At 34.8% G+C, this 17,796-nt stretch overlaps 2 protein-coding genes and 1 non-coding gene across 3 annotated transcripts; 1 reads left to right on the top strand and 2 right to left on the bottom strand.

Annotated features, from left to right (window-relative positions):
• Positions 1–1,841: 1,841 nt before the first annotated feature.
• On the bottom strand, positions 1,842–4,954 carry LOC116003733 (mediator of RNA polymerase II transcription subunit 36a-like). Its single transcript, XM_031243648.1, has 7 exons — positions 4,862–4,954; positions 4,475–4,776; positions 3,706–3,801; positions 3,504–3,581; positions 3,230–3,406; positions 2,386–2,454; positions 1,842–2,247 (listed from the first exon to the last, which is right to left on the bottom strand). The coding sequence occupies exons 1-7, from the start codon at positions 4,872–4,874 to the stop codon at positions 2,071–2,073; spliced, it is 912 nt and encodes a 303-aa protein (XP_031099508.1). The 5' UTR covers positions 4,875–4,954; the 3' UTR covers positions 1,842–2,070.
• On the bottom strand, positions 2,765–2,836 carry LOC116005386. The gene has a single exon (XR_004094967.1). It is a non-coding gene; the product is annotated as a small nucleolar RNA snoR60 (small nucleolar RNA).
• A 1,138-nt stretch (positions 4,955–6,092) lies between the features above and the next one.
• LOC116004777 lies at positions 6,093–14,759 on the top strand. Its single transcript, XM_031244942.1, has 12 exons — positions 6,093–6,365; positions 7,500–7,655; positions 8,444–8,684; positions 9,085–9,162; positions 9,286–9,797; positions 10,350–10,982; positions 11,330–11,484; positions 12,932–13,143; positions 13,241–13,374; positions 13,450–13,856; positions 13,929–14,032; positions 14,276–14,759. Exons 1-12 carry the CDS (start codon positions 6,093–6,095, stop codon positions 14,344–14,346), a joined length of 2,976 nt encoding a protein of 991 aa, XP_031100802.1. The 3' UTR covers positions 14,347–14,759.
• The last annotated feature ends 3,037 nt before the right edge of the window (positions 14,760–17,796 follow it).

Raw genomic sequence — 17,796 nt, 5'->3', positions numbered from 1 at the left:
TCGGGATCGGGGTCGGGGCGGGGAACGCCCTCCCCGTCCCCGTCCCCATCCCCGCCCCCGTTCCCCGAAAAAATTCCCCGAACCCGCCCCGTCGGGGGCGGGTTGAATTGCCATCCCTAATGATAATGTAGCAAATGTTTCATATAGGGGCCATTTTTTTAATTTCCCCAGGGCCTTTAAAATGTTTAGACTGGCCCTGGCCACAAGACGAGATTTACTCAGTGCACAGTTGTACACCCTTGGATAGTGACTGTGGGTTTCCATCGTCACCATTTTTCAAACTGCGAGATCTGTTCAAACTACCATTTTTTCACCTTCCCTTTGTTCTAATGAGTCAATTATTTTTTATTATCTTAACTAGATTTATAGGTAACATTGCACTTTTAGTGTTTTCAAAAATCACTCAAAATCCCTAGACACTAGGTTGCAGCCTTCTCAATTATTAATATTTTCTTCATTATGTTATGAAATGATGGTTGAAATGAGTCTACACTGATGAGTGATAACTACCACAATAGCATAACAAAAATGTTTAAATCAAATTAAAACAAAACAAAACAAAAACAAAAACAAAAACAAAAAAAAAGGAGAAGAAGAAGAAGTCATGCATTACACAAGCTAAGATTACATAATAATGTGCTCACATAACCAAATTGCATGCAACACTTTTTGTAAAATTAAAACTTATTAGCACCTCTAGTTTATTTTTGAAACGTCATTTCTATGACCTCCAAGCTAAGTTTTTGGAGTTCAATTATTTCTTCTCAATTCTTGTTTAGATGTTTTAATAACCCTCGTGTGATTATCGCAACATGGTCAGACACATCCATATCAACCCATCTAAAGACTCCACAACTCCTATTTTTCTGAAAATCAACTTTTAATCTTTTAGTTCTTTTTTTTTTTTATGAATATTTCAGTTCTATTTATAAAACACCACTTAAGTTACAATTTTAGAAAATCTAAAACTTATTCTATAACGTGGACAAACTTGGTATCTTTTACCCGAATTGACATAACTTTGACATTTTTATGGGTAATAGATCACCGCATTTATATATATATATATATATATATATATATATATATATATATATATATATATATCCCCAAATTTGAATGTAGATAAAATACCAAAACTAAGATATGACATTCTATAAATAATTGCTAATTTAATTCATAAATATGAAGAAAATTAATTATGTACTTGGATATATAAAATACAAAAACTTATTTTATGTACTTGGAGTGGGAGAAATGCTTTTGGAGTTGAAGAACCTTGAATACACAAGTTGGAAGTGGACAATAATGTTTCAAAGTCAAAAACAATGCTTTAACAATCAATTTTTAACCAAAAAACACAAATGAAGAAAAGAATGTCAAAATGAGGCACAAATTAATTTTGACAAATCTAACAAGAAAATTTCATACAATATTTAAGGGTTTATGGAATTAAAAATTTAGAGTTAAAGATTTGATCATTCGAATCTAAAGAGTTGCTGCTTCACAAGTGACGACTCATGAGTCATGACGGTCGACAAAGTTGCTAAGAGCATCCTTATCTGGGGTGTTTTCGCGGTAATTGAGGAGTTTTTGTAAGTGTGATTAGGAAAGAGAATGTGAGAGAAAAAAAAAAAGAAAAAGAAAAAAGAAAACAAAACTAAATCTGACATTAAACATAAAAAAGAATTAAAAAAAAATATAAAAGGTGTATAACAGTCAGAGTGGCCGCCCATTGTTCATTCTCTGCCATTATTTCTCTATTCTCCATTGATGGAGATGCTCTAATCGAAAGCTTGAGGCAAAGGCAACAGTACTTTTTGACCAACTTAACAACAAAATTAAATTGAAAATGATTTAATAATTGTAAGACCAAAAGAGAGTAATATAATTCTTTGAAGGTACAAGTGAATGCCAAGTACTATATGGGCAATTTTTGACCAACTTAACAACATTAAACTGATAAAGGAAAGAAGAATGAGAATAGTAGCTATGACCAAAATTACAATTGCAATACAACACTGAAATGCAACTCAATCAGGCTCTAATAAAGCTGGAAAGACAACACATCTATGCACCGGGTTTTTGCTTCTTGGGCATCCTGTAACCCCCAACAACACAAGCATGGTCTCTCTCAAACGGTTCGAGCGTGACCTGCTCGCTCGGCTTGAATTGCTCGGCTTGTAGCTTCTTAACCTCCTGTGCAAATACTGCTTCGGCAGGTACAGTTGAATCGATACAGTTTGCCTAATAAACGAAACCACAGAATCAGTGTCATTTGTTAGACAATGGAACTGCAGCTTAGACATATCTATATCCCTATAGTATTATCAATCTCCATCGGTCGATTTGGATATAATAAGATTATTAGCTAGAGACACGAACCTTGATGGAAATAACAAAGTGTCCTTCCGATTTCAAGAAGTAGGAGGCATTCAGTGCTAAAATCCTTGCCTATAAACAACATAACACAATATGAAATATGTGCAATTCAAGCCCATCTAGCAGATTTCATGAATTTAAAGAGCAATAGATAACAAAACAAGATAAACATACGCAGTTATAAATCAATCAATATATTAAAGTTGAATGTACTAACACAATAAAACCAAGAATCATTAAAAAAGAATTAAAAAGAAAACAAAACCAAAATCCTCAACTAGCTTGAATGATGTAATAACAAAATAAAAACAAGAATCACTAAAAATCCTTAAAAAGGAATGAATAATCAATAATCAATAATAATAAAAATAACAAAAATTAATGCATCAGAAACTCGGTTTTTGCATCACCCAAGATGTCTTGAAGGGGAATCCGAGTAACTCATCATTTGCTTTATCCAATAACCACTAACGCAAAATATACTCCACATATGATGTGTATATGAATGTATGCACATATACATTCATACACATGCATATAAAATAACAATTAATCTCTAAAAATAATTAAATTCAGAAGGGTAAATTCAGTGGGTTAGCAAAATACTTATTGAGAAAAGACCAATCAGCAAAGAAATTTTACAGTTAAGATTCAAATAATTAACATAAAAGCATCATAAACCAAACAATAACAAATGTATTCGGAACATGGTAGGTCAAGACTTTCCAAGGAGAATGCAGCTAACCATGCATAAAAGTGACTGTTTAAAAGTAAAGGAAGTAAACATGCACTGAACACTGAAAATTGATGAAATAATCTAATTTCAAAGATGAGAGTCATGAAAAACCTGATCAGGTTGAGCAACATCAGAAAATATCACATCAACCATGCCAACCAACATCCTGTATTTTGCAGGGTGTCTGGCATCTTCAATGATGGGTATAACATTAGTACGCTTTTTTGCCATGTTAACCAAATCTCTACCACTTCTGTGAGAAAACTCCACAGCATAGACAACCCCAGTCTATAACCAAAATTTGTAGAAAGAAATGAAATAAGTACATAATCCAACACATTATTAAATTTATAACTATCACATGACTTAACACATTATAACTTACAGGGCCAACAATGTCAGAAACATGAGAGACTGTTGTCCCTGAAGCAGCTCCAAGATAAAGAACACGCGCACCTGGTTTCTGATAAATTAATATGTCAAAGGATTATAAAATCATTAACAAAGTTTAAAATTATATTTAAAAAATAAAAAAAATAAAAAATAAAAAATAAAAAAACCAAACAACATTTAACAACAAAACTTACAATCCAAATTTCATCAACACCTCCAAGAATAGCAGCTGCCAATTTGGAACGGAAAGGATTCCAAACCCTGTACTCAACCTTGGTTCCATCTTCATTCTATGTTAAAAAGAGCATGTTTAAAAATTGGTCAAAACTATAGCAAAATGAAATAACTCATATACCAAATGTGAACACAAAGAAGAGAAGCAAAAGGCATATATGATGAATATAATATTAAAATAATACTTAAGTGTGATTAATCTAACTCAAACACAGCAGTGACAGAGAAGTTAGATGAAATACAATTATCTTAATTTTAGCATACAATATATAAGTTTCAATTGAAAGTCTTTATTACAGAAAACAACTACACTGGTTTTCAAGAAAAGAAAATGTATCATTGCTTAATAAATCAAGCAAACTTCATACAAAAATCAGTAACACATTTCGTGCTCCTGTAGTACCCAAGACCATCATTAACACAGTAGGACACAGCATATGCATACCACACAAAGAATAAACAGAGCATATGGAGAACTTAACCCATTAGAGAAGTGCAAATTCTGAATAGCTCATTGCAGTACAAAATAAGAACTCAAAATCGAATATTCCATGGATTTTTTAAGATATAATGATATATTGTTTATGAAGTAGAAAAACAACATTGATACAACTTAGAAAGACCAGGAACAATAGAACATCTATTGCAAAAGCAAATAAATAAAGATTTCAGTAAATAAAAACAAAAAAGAAGATATCTAACTCATAATTTCTCAAAAATGTATTCTACCTGAACAGCAATTCTCTTCTCGTTGTAGACAGATTCACCAGGGACCATATTCTTAGTGACAAGAGCATCCTCTTTACCCTTAGCAATGAACACTCCCTCATGCCTATGAGGCTCCACCACAACCTTACTACCGCCCTTCATTCCTCCACGTCCCCTTCCTCCACCTCTTCCGCCGCCTCTTCCGCCGCCGCGCTTCATGGCACTACCACCACCTCTACCTCCGCCGGGGCCTCCTCGGCCTCCTCTTCCACCTCTCCCTCCATCTCCTCGGCCACCCCTAAATCCACCACCGCCTCCACGACCTTCAGAAACGGAAAACGAATGAGATATTCAAACTAATTAAACTCAACCTAATTTATCATTTGGATTTATGCATAAGATTATTACCTCTGGCAACCATAGCTGCTGCTGAGCTACTGTGATTTTCACTATTCGGGTGGGCAAGGTTTTGCAAAAGAGACACGGACGAAGAGGCATCAAACAGAGTATATAATTTAGGGTTTAGGGTTTAGTTGTTGTTGGGTCGTGATATTCAGCTCACTTAGCCCAAAATACAGTAGGCCCAGATCTTATCGTGGGAAGTTTAGGGGGTGTTTGGAAAACATGAAAATGATTTTTGAAAAATGTTTTCTGAAAAAATGAGTCATTTTTCATAAAATAGTTTCATTTTTTATGTTTGGTTGCATTCTGAAAAACTGTCTTTGTGTGTGTTTGGTACAAATTCTGAAAAATGATTAGAATTACATAATTATATATTTTAATTATTTTATTGATAATATTAAAAATAACGTAATTAAAATAAATAAATAAATAAAACAAACCCCCCCCCCACCCCCCCGCGGGGAAACTAGAGCTCTGGTTTCCGCAGCGGAAACTAGAGAAACGTAGAGAAGTTCTCTAGTTTCCGCTGGGAAACCAAAGAACTTCTCTAGTTTGGTTTCCGGCAAGAGAACCAGAGCAATGTGTTGGCACTTGAGAGGGGTGTTGGCCTGCGGAAAGCGTTGGCCACTTTATGGAGGGTGTGCGGCTATTTTCCACCAAAATGATGTTACTGTGGTTAAATCTCTATTTCATAATGGCACTACAAATTGGGATGAGTGGGTTGTGACCGGTCTGTTTAGCCAAAAGGACTCGAATCTTATCTTAAGTATTCCTATGCCATCCTTCCCTGGGAAAGATCTTTTGTTTTGGAGGGGTGAAAGTAATGGTTTGTATTTTGTTCGTAGTGCCTATAAGTTGATTTCTGAAACAAATAAGTGAGGTTATGAGTGGTTTTGATGGGACAGGAGTGTGGAAGCTCTGCTTACCTCCGAAAATAAAGTGTTTTTTCTAAACACTATGTACTATGCAGTTGCCCACTAAGGATGTTTTGTTAATTAAGCAGGTTGCATGTGATTCCATTTGCCTGTTGAGTGGTGTAGAAGATGAGTCTATGATTCATATTTTTGCCAATTGTAGCTTTGCCCATGCTTGCTGGAGGATTCTAAATGTTCATTGGGCCTTGGGGTGGGTAGACTCTATTCACGATTGGGTGGCTGAGATGTGGATTCAAATGTCGAAGGATTTGGTTGAAAAAGTAGTGGTTATCTGTTGGGCTATATGAGAAAACCTTAACTCCATGTCGTGGTGGCAGCAATTGAAAGACCCAGTAACTTTGTTACATCATGCATTTATGTACGGTGAGTCATGGAAAGCAATCCAGGGGGATGAGAGTTGGCCAGGTGATGGAGGCAGTGTGCAACGAGGTCGTTTAGTCCAATTGGAACCTCCTCCTCTCGGGTTTTTAAATATAAACATTGATGTCTCCGTGGATCTTGGAAATAGTTGTATAGGCTCGGGATGGGTAGTTCGTGATCATGACGACCTAGTGCAAGGAGTAGCAATGAAAAAGGTTGGGGGTCTTTTCTCGGTTCGGGAGATGGAAGTTATGGGTGCCCGGGAAGCGTTGAGTTGGATAAAAACGAAAGGATGACAGAGAGTAATTCTTGAGACTGACGCGCAAGTTGTGACGAAAGCGGTGGCAATGAGCGATATTCGTACTCCATTCGGGGCTTTGATTCGGGATATTCACATCCTCTTGAGTCAATTGGGTTCGGTTTCGTTTCAGTTTGCGCATAGGGAAAAGAATTTACATGCTCATTCAGTGGCAAAGATGTCCTTATGTCGCCCGTTAAATGAGTTTATTGAGTATTTTGATTTTATTCATAGTTGTTTTACTTTCTTGTCTTGTTCGAACATTTTGAATTAATATATGAGTTTCCTTTTGATTTCACAAAAAAGGTGACTAGGTGTGCATCAATCCTTATACTATGGATTAGGGTTCACACTAAACTGTGAATCCTGGTTCATATGTATGTATTTCGTGTCTTGATTATGAAATTTTACCTGAAACAAATTAGTAATTATGTCTTATGTTATGAATTTTTATGTTTTTATGAAATTGTGTCTATAAACACAAAGTATATATCTAATTCGGATTTTAAAAAATAAGTAAATATTCCTTTCAAAAAATAAGTAAATATATAATATGCACATGTGTCTTGTGTTATGATTTTTTGTATCTTGTATTATGAATTTTTGTACTTTATAAATATGATTTTTGTACATTATTATTTAATTGAGAGTCCATAATACTAATGGGAAAAACCTTTTGTTGTTATTCGTGATACAATACCAACGACACTAGAGTACTCTTCCGTATTACGGAAACTCCAACTGAAGTAACTGAACGTAAGTAGCAGTCTAGCAGAGCAGTGGTTTCAGTTTGGCCTTTGGCGCTTGGCGGTTACCGAACGAAACTGATCGCTTTCAAATCCCGACTGAGATCCATATTCCCGGTCGATTCGCCTTCCCGGAAAACCTCCTTCCTCCGTTTCCCGGCGAGGATTCCTATTCATATCAAAGGTAAATTCACCTCCTCTCTATCCATTCATTTCCTCAGTTTCAATTCCGCCAATAAGTGTAAGTCATTACAAATTTAATAAAACTGTTCACATTTTAGATTGCAGATCGCAGAGCTCATTAGACGTCGCCTCTCCGCTTCTCCCGTCTCTCGCCTCGCTTGCGTCGAATCGGCGCCTCGCTGCTCTCTGCCGTCCCTGCCTACCGGAGTACCATCTCGCCGCCTTACCGCCCAGCAGGAACACCGCCTCAGCGCCTCTCGTCTCCTCTCAGTACTCAGGTTCTTATTTTTGCCCTAATTTCCATACTTTCTCTAATTTTATTTTTAATCAATTTAATGTATGTGCTTTGTTGAATTTGTTTATAGTTATGATTTATGAATGTGAGCAGTTTGGTATGGCCGTATGGCACAGAATGACAGAAAAATGGTTTTAGCTTCTATGGTAGATTGGTAGGTCAGATTAAATGGGTGCAAATGGTTTTATTCTTAAGATCAGTTTGTTCAATTTGTTTTTGTGAATCAGTGAATGTGAATGTCAGAACTCTGAATGTGAATTTGTTCAGTTTATGAATGTGAGCTGACGAGCAGTGAATTTATATTATTTGAATGTGAGGATTGTGAGCAGTGAGGCAGTGAGTATGCCTAGATTTTATTGGTGTAGTAGAATATTATCCCGTAGTTCATCATAAATTTTGTATTGTATCTTCAAAAAAAAAAAACACACTTTGTATTGTAATTTATAATGTATTTTGTATTTTAACAATCTTATTCCTATTTGAACCTTGTATTTGAACATTTTGAACTCATTTTACCTTTGCTTCTTCGCCCCACTCAAAAGAAATCCTGGCTCCGTCCATGGTACCAGTGTATGTCTATAGTTCACTAATGCGATCGGATTCCATAGACCCAGGCTAGATCAGTGTATTTTCTCATTCCTACTTTACATTCTGTAATGGAATAGATTTGGTTTGCATTCTGATCTTAATCGTGACTTTGGATGTTAAATTTTTAGGTTGTTGGCATAATATTGTGCAACAATGAATTTTCTTTTGATGCGGTCGAATCAGACTGCAACTGCAGAACAGCCACCTGCTCAAAAGATTCAGGCAGAGACTAGTTATGCGGCAAAGCTGACTAGTACACTAGGTGGACTGTTTGCAGAAGATCCATTGTTACCGAGGAAGTCCTTTGATCACGATGGAGAGGGTGATGGACACGGGAATGAAAATGGAGTCATTGCTGGATTGATTGGGAAGGGCAACCACATTGAGGTTGCTGAAGGTGAAGGATGGATAGCTATTCCAAAGAGTAATGTCTTACTCCTTTACCCTTGTCATGTAGATAGTTGTTTAACTTACTATATAGATGATATCATCCATAAAGATGTTTCGATGCCTTTTAGCCCCTTAATTTTCTTTTCCATGTTGTGATTGATTCTGTTGAGTTCTTCAAACTCTATAGGATTTGTATTGATTTGTCTGATTATGTGTTCAACCTTCTGTGTTATTATTTAACTCTGAAAAGATTTATGCCAATATTTTGTGCATTATATGTGAAGCTACTATGCTCGACTCTTTTTCCTTCTGCATTATTTTCCCCCTTATTTAGATTCTTTGCCAATACTTAGTTGAATACCACAATTGTTTGTGCAATAAGGGAAACTGAATTACTGCATAAACTATTACTAAAGCTTGGCATGCCTTCCCAGAGGAACTTCCTGATAACTGGAGTGAAACACTAGACACAGCTTCTTTGCGCTCGCTAGATCGCTTCTTTGTTTTTCCTGGTAACTATTCTTATTCTATCTCCCTTTTACCCTAGATTGCTATTTTTTTTTTTTCCTGTATGGAATCCTTTCTAATGTGATTGAATATCTTCTTCTTTTTTTTTGGGGGGGGGTCAATTATAGGTGAACAAGTTCACATACTAGCATGCTTGTCAGCTTATAAGCAGGATACTGAAATTATAACACCATTTAAAGTTGCTGAACTTATAAACAAAAATGGGACTCATAATGTTTCTGATGGAGCAGAAATAAATGATGGTGAAGATATAAATCAGAATAGTAAGAATAACATGCAGGGAAATGTTGAACCTCGGAAAGAAGTTTCTGCTAGTGAATCACTTCTGAGAATGAAAGATCACAAAAGACAGACTGAATCCCTGTTGCAAAGATTCAAAAATTCTCACTTCTTTGCCCGAATTGCTGGGTCAGATGAGGCACTATGGACAAAAAGAAAGGTTATGGAAGACTCCTATGCGATTGAAGAAAAGTTCATGACTTCAGATACTAGGAAGAATACAAAAAAGAAGCTCCCTTTAAATGCTGCCATTGACAGGGGCAATTTTGATGCCATCACATCTGGAGGAGTGGCAAGGAATGCTGCCAAGTGTTGTGCCCTTCCAAATGGAGATATTGTGGTATGTTTCAAATGAATTTCATGGCAGTCTCTTTATTAATCTAGTCCTTGCCCTCACTAAGGTGACGTTGGTTAATGGAATAGGCTTGTTATAGAATAACCATTCCATGGAATAGATTTATTCCACTGTTTGGTTCATTTTTTAAACCACGTGGAATAGAATTCTATGGAATTGTCTATTCCCTTTGCAATGGGTGTCGCCATTCCCAAGGCCCCCCATGGTATTAGCTATTCTGGACTCATTAGCAATAGCTAAATTTATTAATACCAAAGATTCCCTTGTGTGTGTGTATACATATGTTTATTTATATTTATTATTTATTTCAATATTTACATACACATATAATCATCTACAAACACAATAATATATACATATATACAAACATGACGATTTTTCATTGTGTGTGTGTTTCAAGTATATGTACTTTTGTCATTTGGCTATAGGTAAAAAGGTTGTTTTCTTTACTAAACAAAGTGTTCTCTCCATTGATGATTTTTTGAGGGTTGAAGTACCAATTATGTGCATTCAATTCTATTGTCTGGAAGGGTGCAGGTACTTTTACAGATAAATGTTGGTGTTGAATTTGTGAGGGATCCTGTGCTGGAAATTCTTCAGTTTGAGAAATCTCAGGATAGAAGTTTGCCTTTTGAGGGTCAGGAAAATTCAATATCTTCAAATCAGGATCCTTGTGGTGAGCTCTTAAAGTGGTTGCTTCCTTTGGATAATTCTATTCCTCCTCCAGCACGATCTATACCTCCACCTCAATTGAGTTCTCCTGCAAGCATCCGTAGTACATCTGCAAGGGTCAGTTTATCCGGATCAACTGGTTCTCAGCTTTTCTCTTTTGGAAATCTCAGAAGTTACTCCATGTCCTCACTGCCACCAAATAGTTTACCACCGCCATCTACTCCAATTCCTAATTCTGGACCAGGTTTTGATCCAGAAGATTGGGAGCGGTTTTCATTTCGTAAGGCAATCAAGAGTGAAAATAGCGGTAGTGGAGGACTTTTATCATATAGAGGTGTATCATTGGAGCCTGAAAGATTTTCTGTTCATTGTGGTTTGGAAGGGATCTTTATACCTGGAAGGAGATGGAGGAGGAAAATTGAAATAATTCAACCATTGGAAATCAACTCTTTTGCTGCTAACTGCAATATAGATGACCTCATCTGTGTTCAAATAAAGGTATATTATTCTTAGTTGTGCTGATTTTTGTTTATTTATTGATTGATTATTCTCTCTGTTCAAAAATAATTCCCCCCTTGCTAGTTTGAGTTGTTCAACAAAACTTGTCACTTACCATACATTTAATACACACACACAAATTAATTTTCCAGACAGCATAGATATGCTTTCCAAAATCTGTGCATTTTTTCTAAGAGGATAATTATTTGTGGAAGGAGAGAGTACTAGTTTACTGTTATTAATGGTGTTTTTGAAATGATATTTTAAAAAAGTGATATATGCAGAGGTGATTGGTTTAACCTTCCTTTATGTATCTGATACTATGTATTTATCATTCACCTGTGCAGAATGTTGCTCCAGAACATACACCAGATGTTGTTATGTATTTAGATGCCATATCAATTGTTTTTGAAGAAGCTTCAAAAAATGGGCCACCTTTATCACTACCAAGTGTTTGTATTGAAGCTGGGAGCGACCACTGTTTACCAAACTTAGCTCTCAGGTTTCTTCATTTTACATCTTTATATCTTCCCAAGTATAGTATCTTTGAAGTGACTAGATCTATGTAAGGTATTGTTGCTTTGTGTATGCTTTTTGTCAATGATATAGTCACCAGCTTTTTGGTTCAAGGACTAGTGGTTCTATGAGAAAATTGATTTAGAGTACACGTAAAGATGGGTAGAAAGATCGCAAATGTGGTACTAGTAGCAGATAGAGGAGAATGAAATAGTCAGGCTTAGAATGAATTTATTGAAATGTGTACAAGCATTGTTGACTTGTTGCTAAGGCAATGCCTAGGCGTCCGGATGCCCAATGAGCTTAATGAGTGAGGAGAGCTCTGGCGTCACCTAGGCGTCTTGGATGCCTAACCCGGTTCTAAAACCCGAGTCTGATCTGGGTTTTATTAAAAATATATATATATATATAAAATTGGTTGATTAAAAACCTTACTACTACGTAGCTAAAGCCTGAGACGATGACTCCCCCCTTCCCAGCCTCGCCTTCAACTTCCACCGCCAATCACAGCCTCACCGCCACTCCCAGTTTCCTAGGTAACTTTTCAACCCCAAAAAAAAAAGTTTTCTGTATCAATCATTAATATTTGATTTTTTTTTTTGTTTGCTTAAAAATTGTTCTTTGAATAAATGAGCTAGCAGGAAGTCGGGAACTCAAGGACATCCCTCCCCCTAACCAAAACAATAGGGACTGACATTAGATTTACAACATAGTCAGGGATCATGTTTCCTAGACACCTTCAACTCTGGTTGGCTTTCAATACTACATTAGATTTACCACATAGTCGGGGATCATTTTTCCTAGACACCTTCAACTAAGGGTTGACTTTCTGTACTTCATCCAAGTCTTGTAAATACCTCACTTACCTTCTCAGTGTTTGAATTCTGTGTTAGAATTTTCAGATCAATTCTAAAAGGATTTTTTTTTACCTGTCACTACATTTTCTTAAAAATGTTTTCTAGCTCAAAGTCTCATGACTGGATTAGTGCTTAGTAATTGTTAGTTTATTACTACCATGTTTACTGCAAAGATATGAAGTACAATGACACTATATTATTGCAAGTGCTCTCAAGTAGTCAGATTAAAAAAGATTTTCAAAAGTGCAGATAAGGAAGTTAAAATAAAGAAGCAATTGAAAGATAAGTTTTGTCCATAATTGATATGGAGGATGTTTGAATATTGGCCAAGAATAATATCCCCCTCCCTTTCCCTCACACCCTCCCCAACAAAAGAAATATAAATAAAAAGATCAAATTAGCAGCCCTTTGAAATTAATTCTCTAATCATCATAATGGACAAAAAACATAAGTTTTTATGCATTCAAATGCAAGGATGTGGTTGCACTTTCATCCAACAAGATAAAACTCTGTTGGAATTACTGCTTGCTGCTTGATTGCAAACCTCATCTGGGTAACTGTATACACCCTTGACAGGAAAGGTGAAGAACACTCCTTTATTCTTAAACCAGCTACTTCCATGTGGAAAAACTCCAAGGGTTGCAGTGAAAAAAGTTCACAGTTATCACATATTAATTCTGGAAATGTAGCATCTACAAGGCAGAATTCTTTGAATGTCATGGGGAGAAATATTAGTTTGCCCACTGATCAATATGCAATTCTTGTATCATGTAGATGCAATTATACTGGTATGAACTGTCTTTTGTTTCATTCTATCCCACTAGATCTCTTCAAACATGGTCTTTGTCTCATCTACTTGTTTCTTTATCTGTTTGTTCTTTGTAGAGTCTAAGTTATTCTTCAAGCAGCCTACAAGCTGGAAACCACAAGTCTCCAGGGATTTGATGATCTCTGTTGCATCTGCAATGTCAGAACAAACTTTAGGATCAAATAACAAAGTGGCTCAGCTTCCAGCACAGGTTTTGCATAATCTGAGAATTGATGTTCTGCTAATTAAAAAACCAAAGCTGTTTTAATATGGTTCAATATATCAGGTCCTAACTCTTCAAGCATCAAATTTGACATCAGAAGATCTAACCATGACAGTGCTGGCTCCAGCTTCCTTTACTAATCTGCCTTCTTTGATGTCACTGAGTTCACCAAAATCACCAGCAAGCCCATTTTTTAGCTCGTCTAAATTATCAGAAAGAGTGAATGGCAGGCAAGTCACTACTTGGCAAAGTTCCAGCTCAGCATCCATGAGTAAAGTACAGGTATCAGATGGTCATAAGAGATCAGTTTCCTTTCATGGTCCCAGCTCAGTATCCGTGAGTAAAGAAGAGGTAACAGTTCATAAGAGATCAGTTTCCTTTAATGAGCGAGTCATTGCCATACCTGATGTCCATCCAAGTAGTGATTTAAGCTGTACACATTTATGGTTGCAGAGCAGAGTTCCATTAGGGTAAGCATTGTCTACTGTCTCTTTTTTCTTTTTTTCTTTTTTTTTTTTCATACTAAATTTTGTACACATCAGATGTGTCCCTTCTCAATCGACCGCGACTGTCAAACTTGAGGTACTTCCACTTAAGGATGGCATAATCACACTTGATTCCTTGCAAATCGAGGTAACGGAGAAAGGTATGCATTAACTTACAATTGTGGTGTTTTACATTCACATTACCTCACACTATTAATTATAGGACACTTGTAAATGTGCTTAACTGCTTATCAGAACAATTCCCTACTGCCTCATTTGGTGCTTCCATGTGGTTATCAAGTTTCATGGAAAACTTGCCATGACTGTGATCTGAGCTCAAGGGCATAAACGTGGAACTTAAACTGAAATTTAATGTTGTTAATAGAGCTGTTCTGCTATTTCAGGTCTCACTTATATACCCCAGCATTCTCTGAAGATATATGCAACTTCAAGCATTTCCACTGGGATGCGATGATTTTTCAAAATTTTTACATCAGTCTCACATAGACCGCGAAAGATTCAGAAATATAATCTCTTATGAGCTCTCTGCATTTACCCATGATGGTTTCGTATGCTCGGGTTCAAGAGTGGGCAGAATTTGTGCCACGTAGGAGATGACATTAACCTCAGTAATGATCTGTGAATCCAGATCAGGCTCTCTCTGAAGCAAAGCTGTTGTTTTGGCTCCAGAATTATGATAGGTACTAAAATATGAATAAACATTGTTGACCTTTTTTTTCCTCAATGATTATTTTAATATGGTTCTGGTAGTTGACAAGGACTGTAAATGAATTGTCCCAAACCTGGATCAAACTTTGAAATTCTTGTAACTATTTTTTATGGAAAAATAAAATAAAATACATAAAGCAATCATTTATTTTCAACTGATCTAGTGGACTTGCTTGTATATTGGATGGGGCAGAATTTATTACAGAAGAGCTTGTAGAATTACAAAGTCTTGGAATTCCTTTTAGTCAACTGAATTAGCTATGCAAGGTTTGACAAATGACAATGCATACCTACAATATACACATGCTCTTTTTCTTTTTCTTTTTCTTTTTTTCTTGAGACTTAAATAGATGTCGATTACCAATAATTGTTTATTTACTTTTTAAATTTAAACTCACTTTGTCAACTTTATCTTAACCCTTTAATCTCATATTAGGAGAGTTTCAGATTTTGTCAATACAGTAAAGCATCAGCTTGCACCACGTCGTTAATGCTTATGAACTGAGGATGCAAAATTGAGTGGAGAAATTTGGGAGAGAAGATGAGAAGAAAAAAGGAATTCAATATTAACATTTGCATATTTCTCCAAAGAAAAAAGGAATTCAATATCTGTCAAATACCTAACCATCGAGATTCAATCCTATGACTTTCGCACAAGGAGAATCACAAAGGTGTCATATGCACAACTCACAACTTTCTCTGACTTGTTTGCGGGTTCACAACAACAAAAACAACTAAAAATATTTTTTGAAATTAAATTATTATGAAATTTATGTATAAAATTTAAAATACTTTAAAACTAATTAAGTAAATAAAATAATAAATTTATATCCTTATAAATGACTTTTTACTGATTAGAATAATTAATACAATTTGTTATCAATTACGGAGTATAAGCTAACACAATTCGTATTTCATGTTTTGTACGGAGTATTTGCTAATCTCCAAATATCCTTAAATATATTTTGTAGGTATTAAATTCCATAGTTAATGGCTTAAATTTTGAAGATTATCCAATTGTCAGCCCATGACACGCGTCTACTTAACTGCAATTCCAATAATTGAAGAATCACACAGTTTACTTCTTCAAGAAGATTAAGATTTTTTTTTTCATAAAAAAGAATGATTTTTAATGTGATAACAAAAATTTGTCAATCCTTTGGTACTACGTACTAGTGTTTGGGTCATGGTATTAACAAAAAAAAGGGGGGAAATTCACATTTCTTTGTATTTTTTTTTTCTAGGTGACGAATAAAATCTACGGGGTAAATCTCATATTGTGACCTTAGTTAGTAAAATATCTCAATAAGATAGTGAAATTAGAGTATAACGATAAGATTAATAGACTAATAAGGTAATATATCTTTGAGTAAATTTCAGTTTTGGTCTTATGATTATTGAGGTGTTCTTAACTACAATTCACGAGTTCAAAATTGTTAATTTAGTACAATAACTATTAAATTTTTCTCAATTTCAGTCCTTCCGACCAAATTATCGACGAAGAGTGGCTAAAAATTTTTAATGGGTGAAATAATAAGAGCAAGGAATATTTTGATATCAATTTTAAAAATCAAAAGTAAAAGAGCCAATAATTAAATAGTTGAGTTTATTATACATGCATAACTTATGTGCAAAATATATAATTTTCTCTAAAAATAAGTAATTCAATACAGTATTTAGTCAAAGGAATATACTTTTAAGAATAAGGAATTTATTCACACAAACCAAATAAAATAACAAAATAAGAAAATTTGATGTACATTTACTTTGTAGTATATAATACACACTATATTTTGTAGAATTAAAAATTGATGTACCTATATTATATACTTATATCATTGTCATCGAATTACATGTTTACATTAAATAATCGAAAAATATATATCATCGATTTTAACTCAACTTTTTAAGATATTATTTTTAAAAAAAATTATATAAGCACATTCATTATTCTAACCATCAAACATTTACTCTTATTTGTTGATTTCTAATCATTTTATTATTCCTCGTTGCTCAAAATTTTATGAATCTGGTGGTACTGATTACTGAATGTAACACGCTGTTTTATTTATTTATTTTAGTTCTATTTTGTTTTATTTATTTTTGCCATAAAATCCGATGCAAATTTCAGTTGGAAAATATGAATTGATAGGTTGGTAATTAGTGCTGATTTGATTGAAGGTTATGATTAAGTTGTGAGTAGAAAATGAACTAATTGAAGTTAATTTGCTATATTTTGTGAATTGGAAAATACTGGGACAAATGTGGAGAAAGAAATAAACAATGAATGATGTTGAATAGTTTATTAAAATGGATTTGGAGAAATAGAGAAGGATTGAAACCACTAGAATAACAAGCTCACATGATCAAGCTAAATACTGAAAAATAATTAACGAAACGAAAGATTTTATTGGGATTTTATCTGAATCGGTCAGACTACGCATGATATAATATATAGGAGAATTCCGAGTCACTTTAACACAGAAGATTTAAGAAAGAAAGAAAGAAAAAAATCCCCTTCATGAAGTCCATGATGACTTTTATAGGACACTCCAAGAGACACGTACTAAACTTTCCTCATTTATCAACATGTGGCGTGGTGCCCAAGTAGCAGGTATGATGGTCGGTAATCTACTGATTGAGGGTGATAGGACAAGGCGGGTTTACACATGTTGATTACCATAGGGTCAAAGGTATCCGACCCTCACAGCCTCACCTAGGTCGGATAAGGTAGAGAGAAACCATACAAGACTAAATGTGACGACGAGAACGGGAGAGACCATGTAGGATTGACGATTACGTATTTGCTCGGGTAGGGCATGACGTATATTTATTTTGTTTTTGTACAATATTTCGTAATTTATTTTTATCATTTTGATTAAAAATAAGTTTCAACTAGTCCCGTCTCAAATCAAATATAGATAAAAAAAATAGAGGGACTCCAATTGTTATTCCAATAAAGTTTAGAGGTCAAATTGAAAATATTCCTAAAAAAGTAAAACCCAATAATTCACACATTTTCTTGATATTTTAGTGTGTTTTTTTTAAATACAAGAATTACTATAAATTCCTTATCTTTTTCTTTTTCACCTTATAAAATAGTCCTCAGACTTGAGTAGACACAACAAATATTCCATAACATTTAAATAGGTAAGAGATTAATAATTGTTGTGTTTTTTTTTTTTTTTTTTTTTTT

Source organism: Ipomoea triloba, chromosome 14 (assembly GCF_003576645.1).
Source record: "Ipomoea triloba cultivar NCNSP0323 chromosome 14, ASM357664v1".
In the NCBI taxonomy this organism is placed as follows: domain Eukaryota; kingdom Viridiplantae; phylum Streptophyta; class Magnoliopsida; order Solanales; family Convolvulaceae; genus Ipomoea; species Ipomoea triloba.
The sequence above is the reverse complement of the archived record's forward strand: the minus strand, read 5'-3'. Positions and strand labels throughout refer to the sequence as shown.

Bases quoted from the DNA above. Each gene is read 5' to 3' on its own strand.
- LOC116004777 (XM_031244942.1), top strand. From the start codon at position 6,093: ATGTCGTGGTGGCAGCAATTGAAAGACCCAGTAACTTTGTTACATCAT. The intron at 9,798-10,349 runs GTATGTTTCAAA...GGAAGGGTGCAG, and splicing joins TTCCAAATGGAGATATTGTG to GTACTTTTACAGATAAATGT. The intron at 11,485-12,931 runs GTTTCTTCATTT...CACCCTTGACAG, and splicing joins TTACCAAACTTAGCTCTCAG to GAAAGGTGAAGAACACTCCT.
- LOC116003733 (XM_031243648.1), bottom strand. The intron at 3,802-4,474 runs GTAGAATACATT...TTTTTAACATAG, and splicing joins AGAAGAGAATTGCTGTTCAG to AATGAAGATGGAACCAAGGT. The intron at 2,248-2,385 runs GTTCGTGTCTCT...TTCGTTTATTAG, and splicing joins ACTTTGTTATTTCCATCAAG to GCAAACTGTATCGATTCAAC.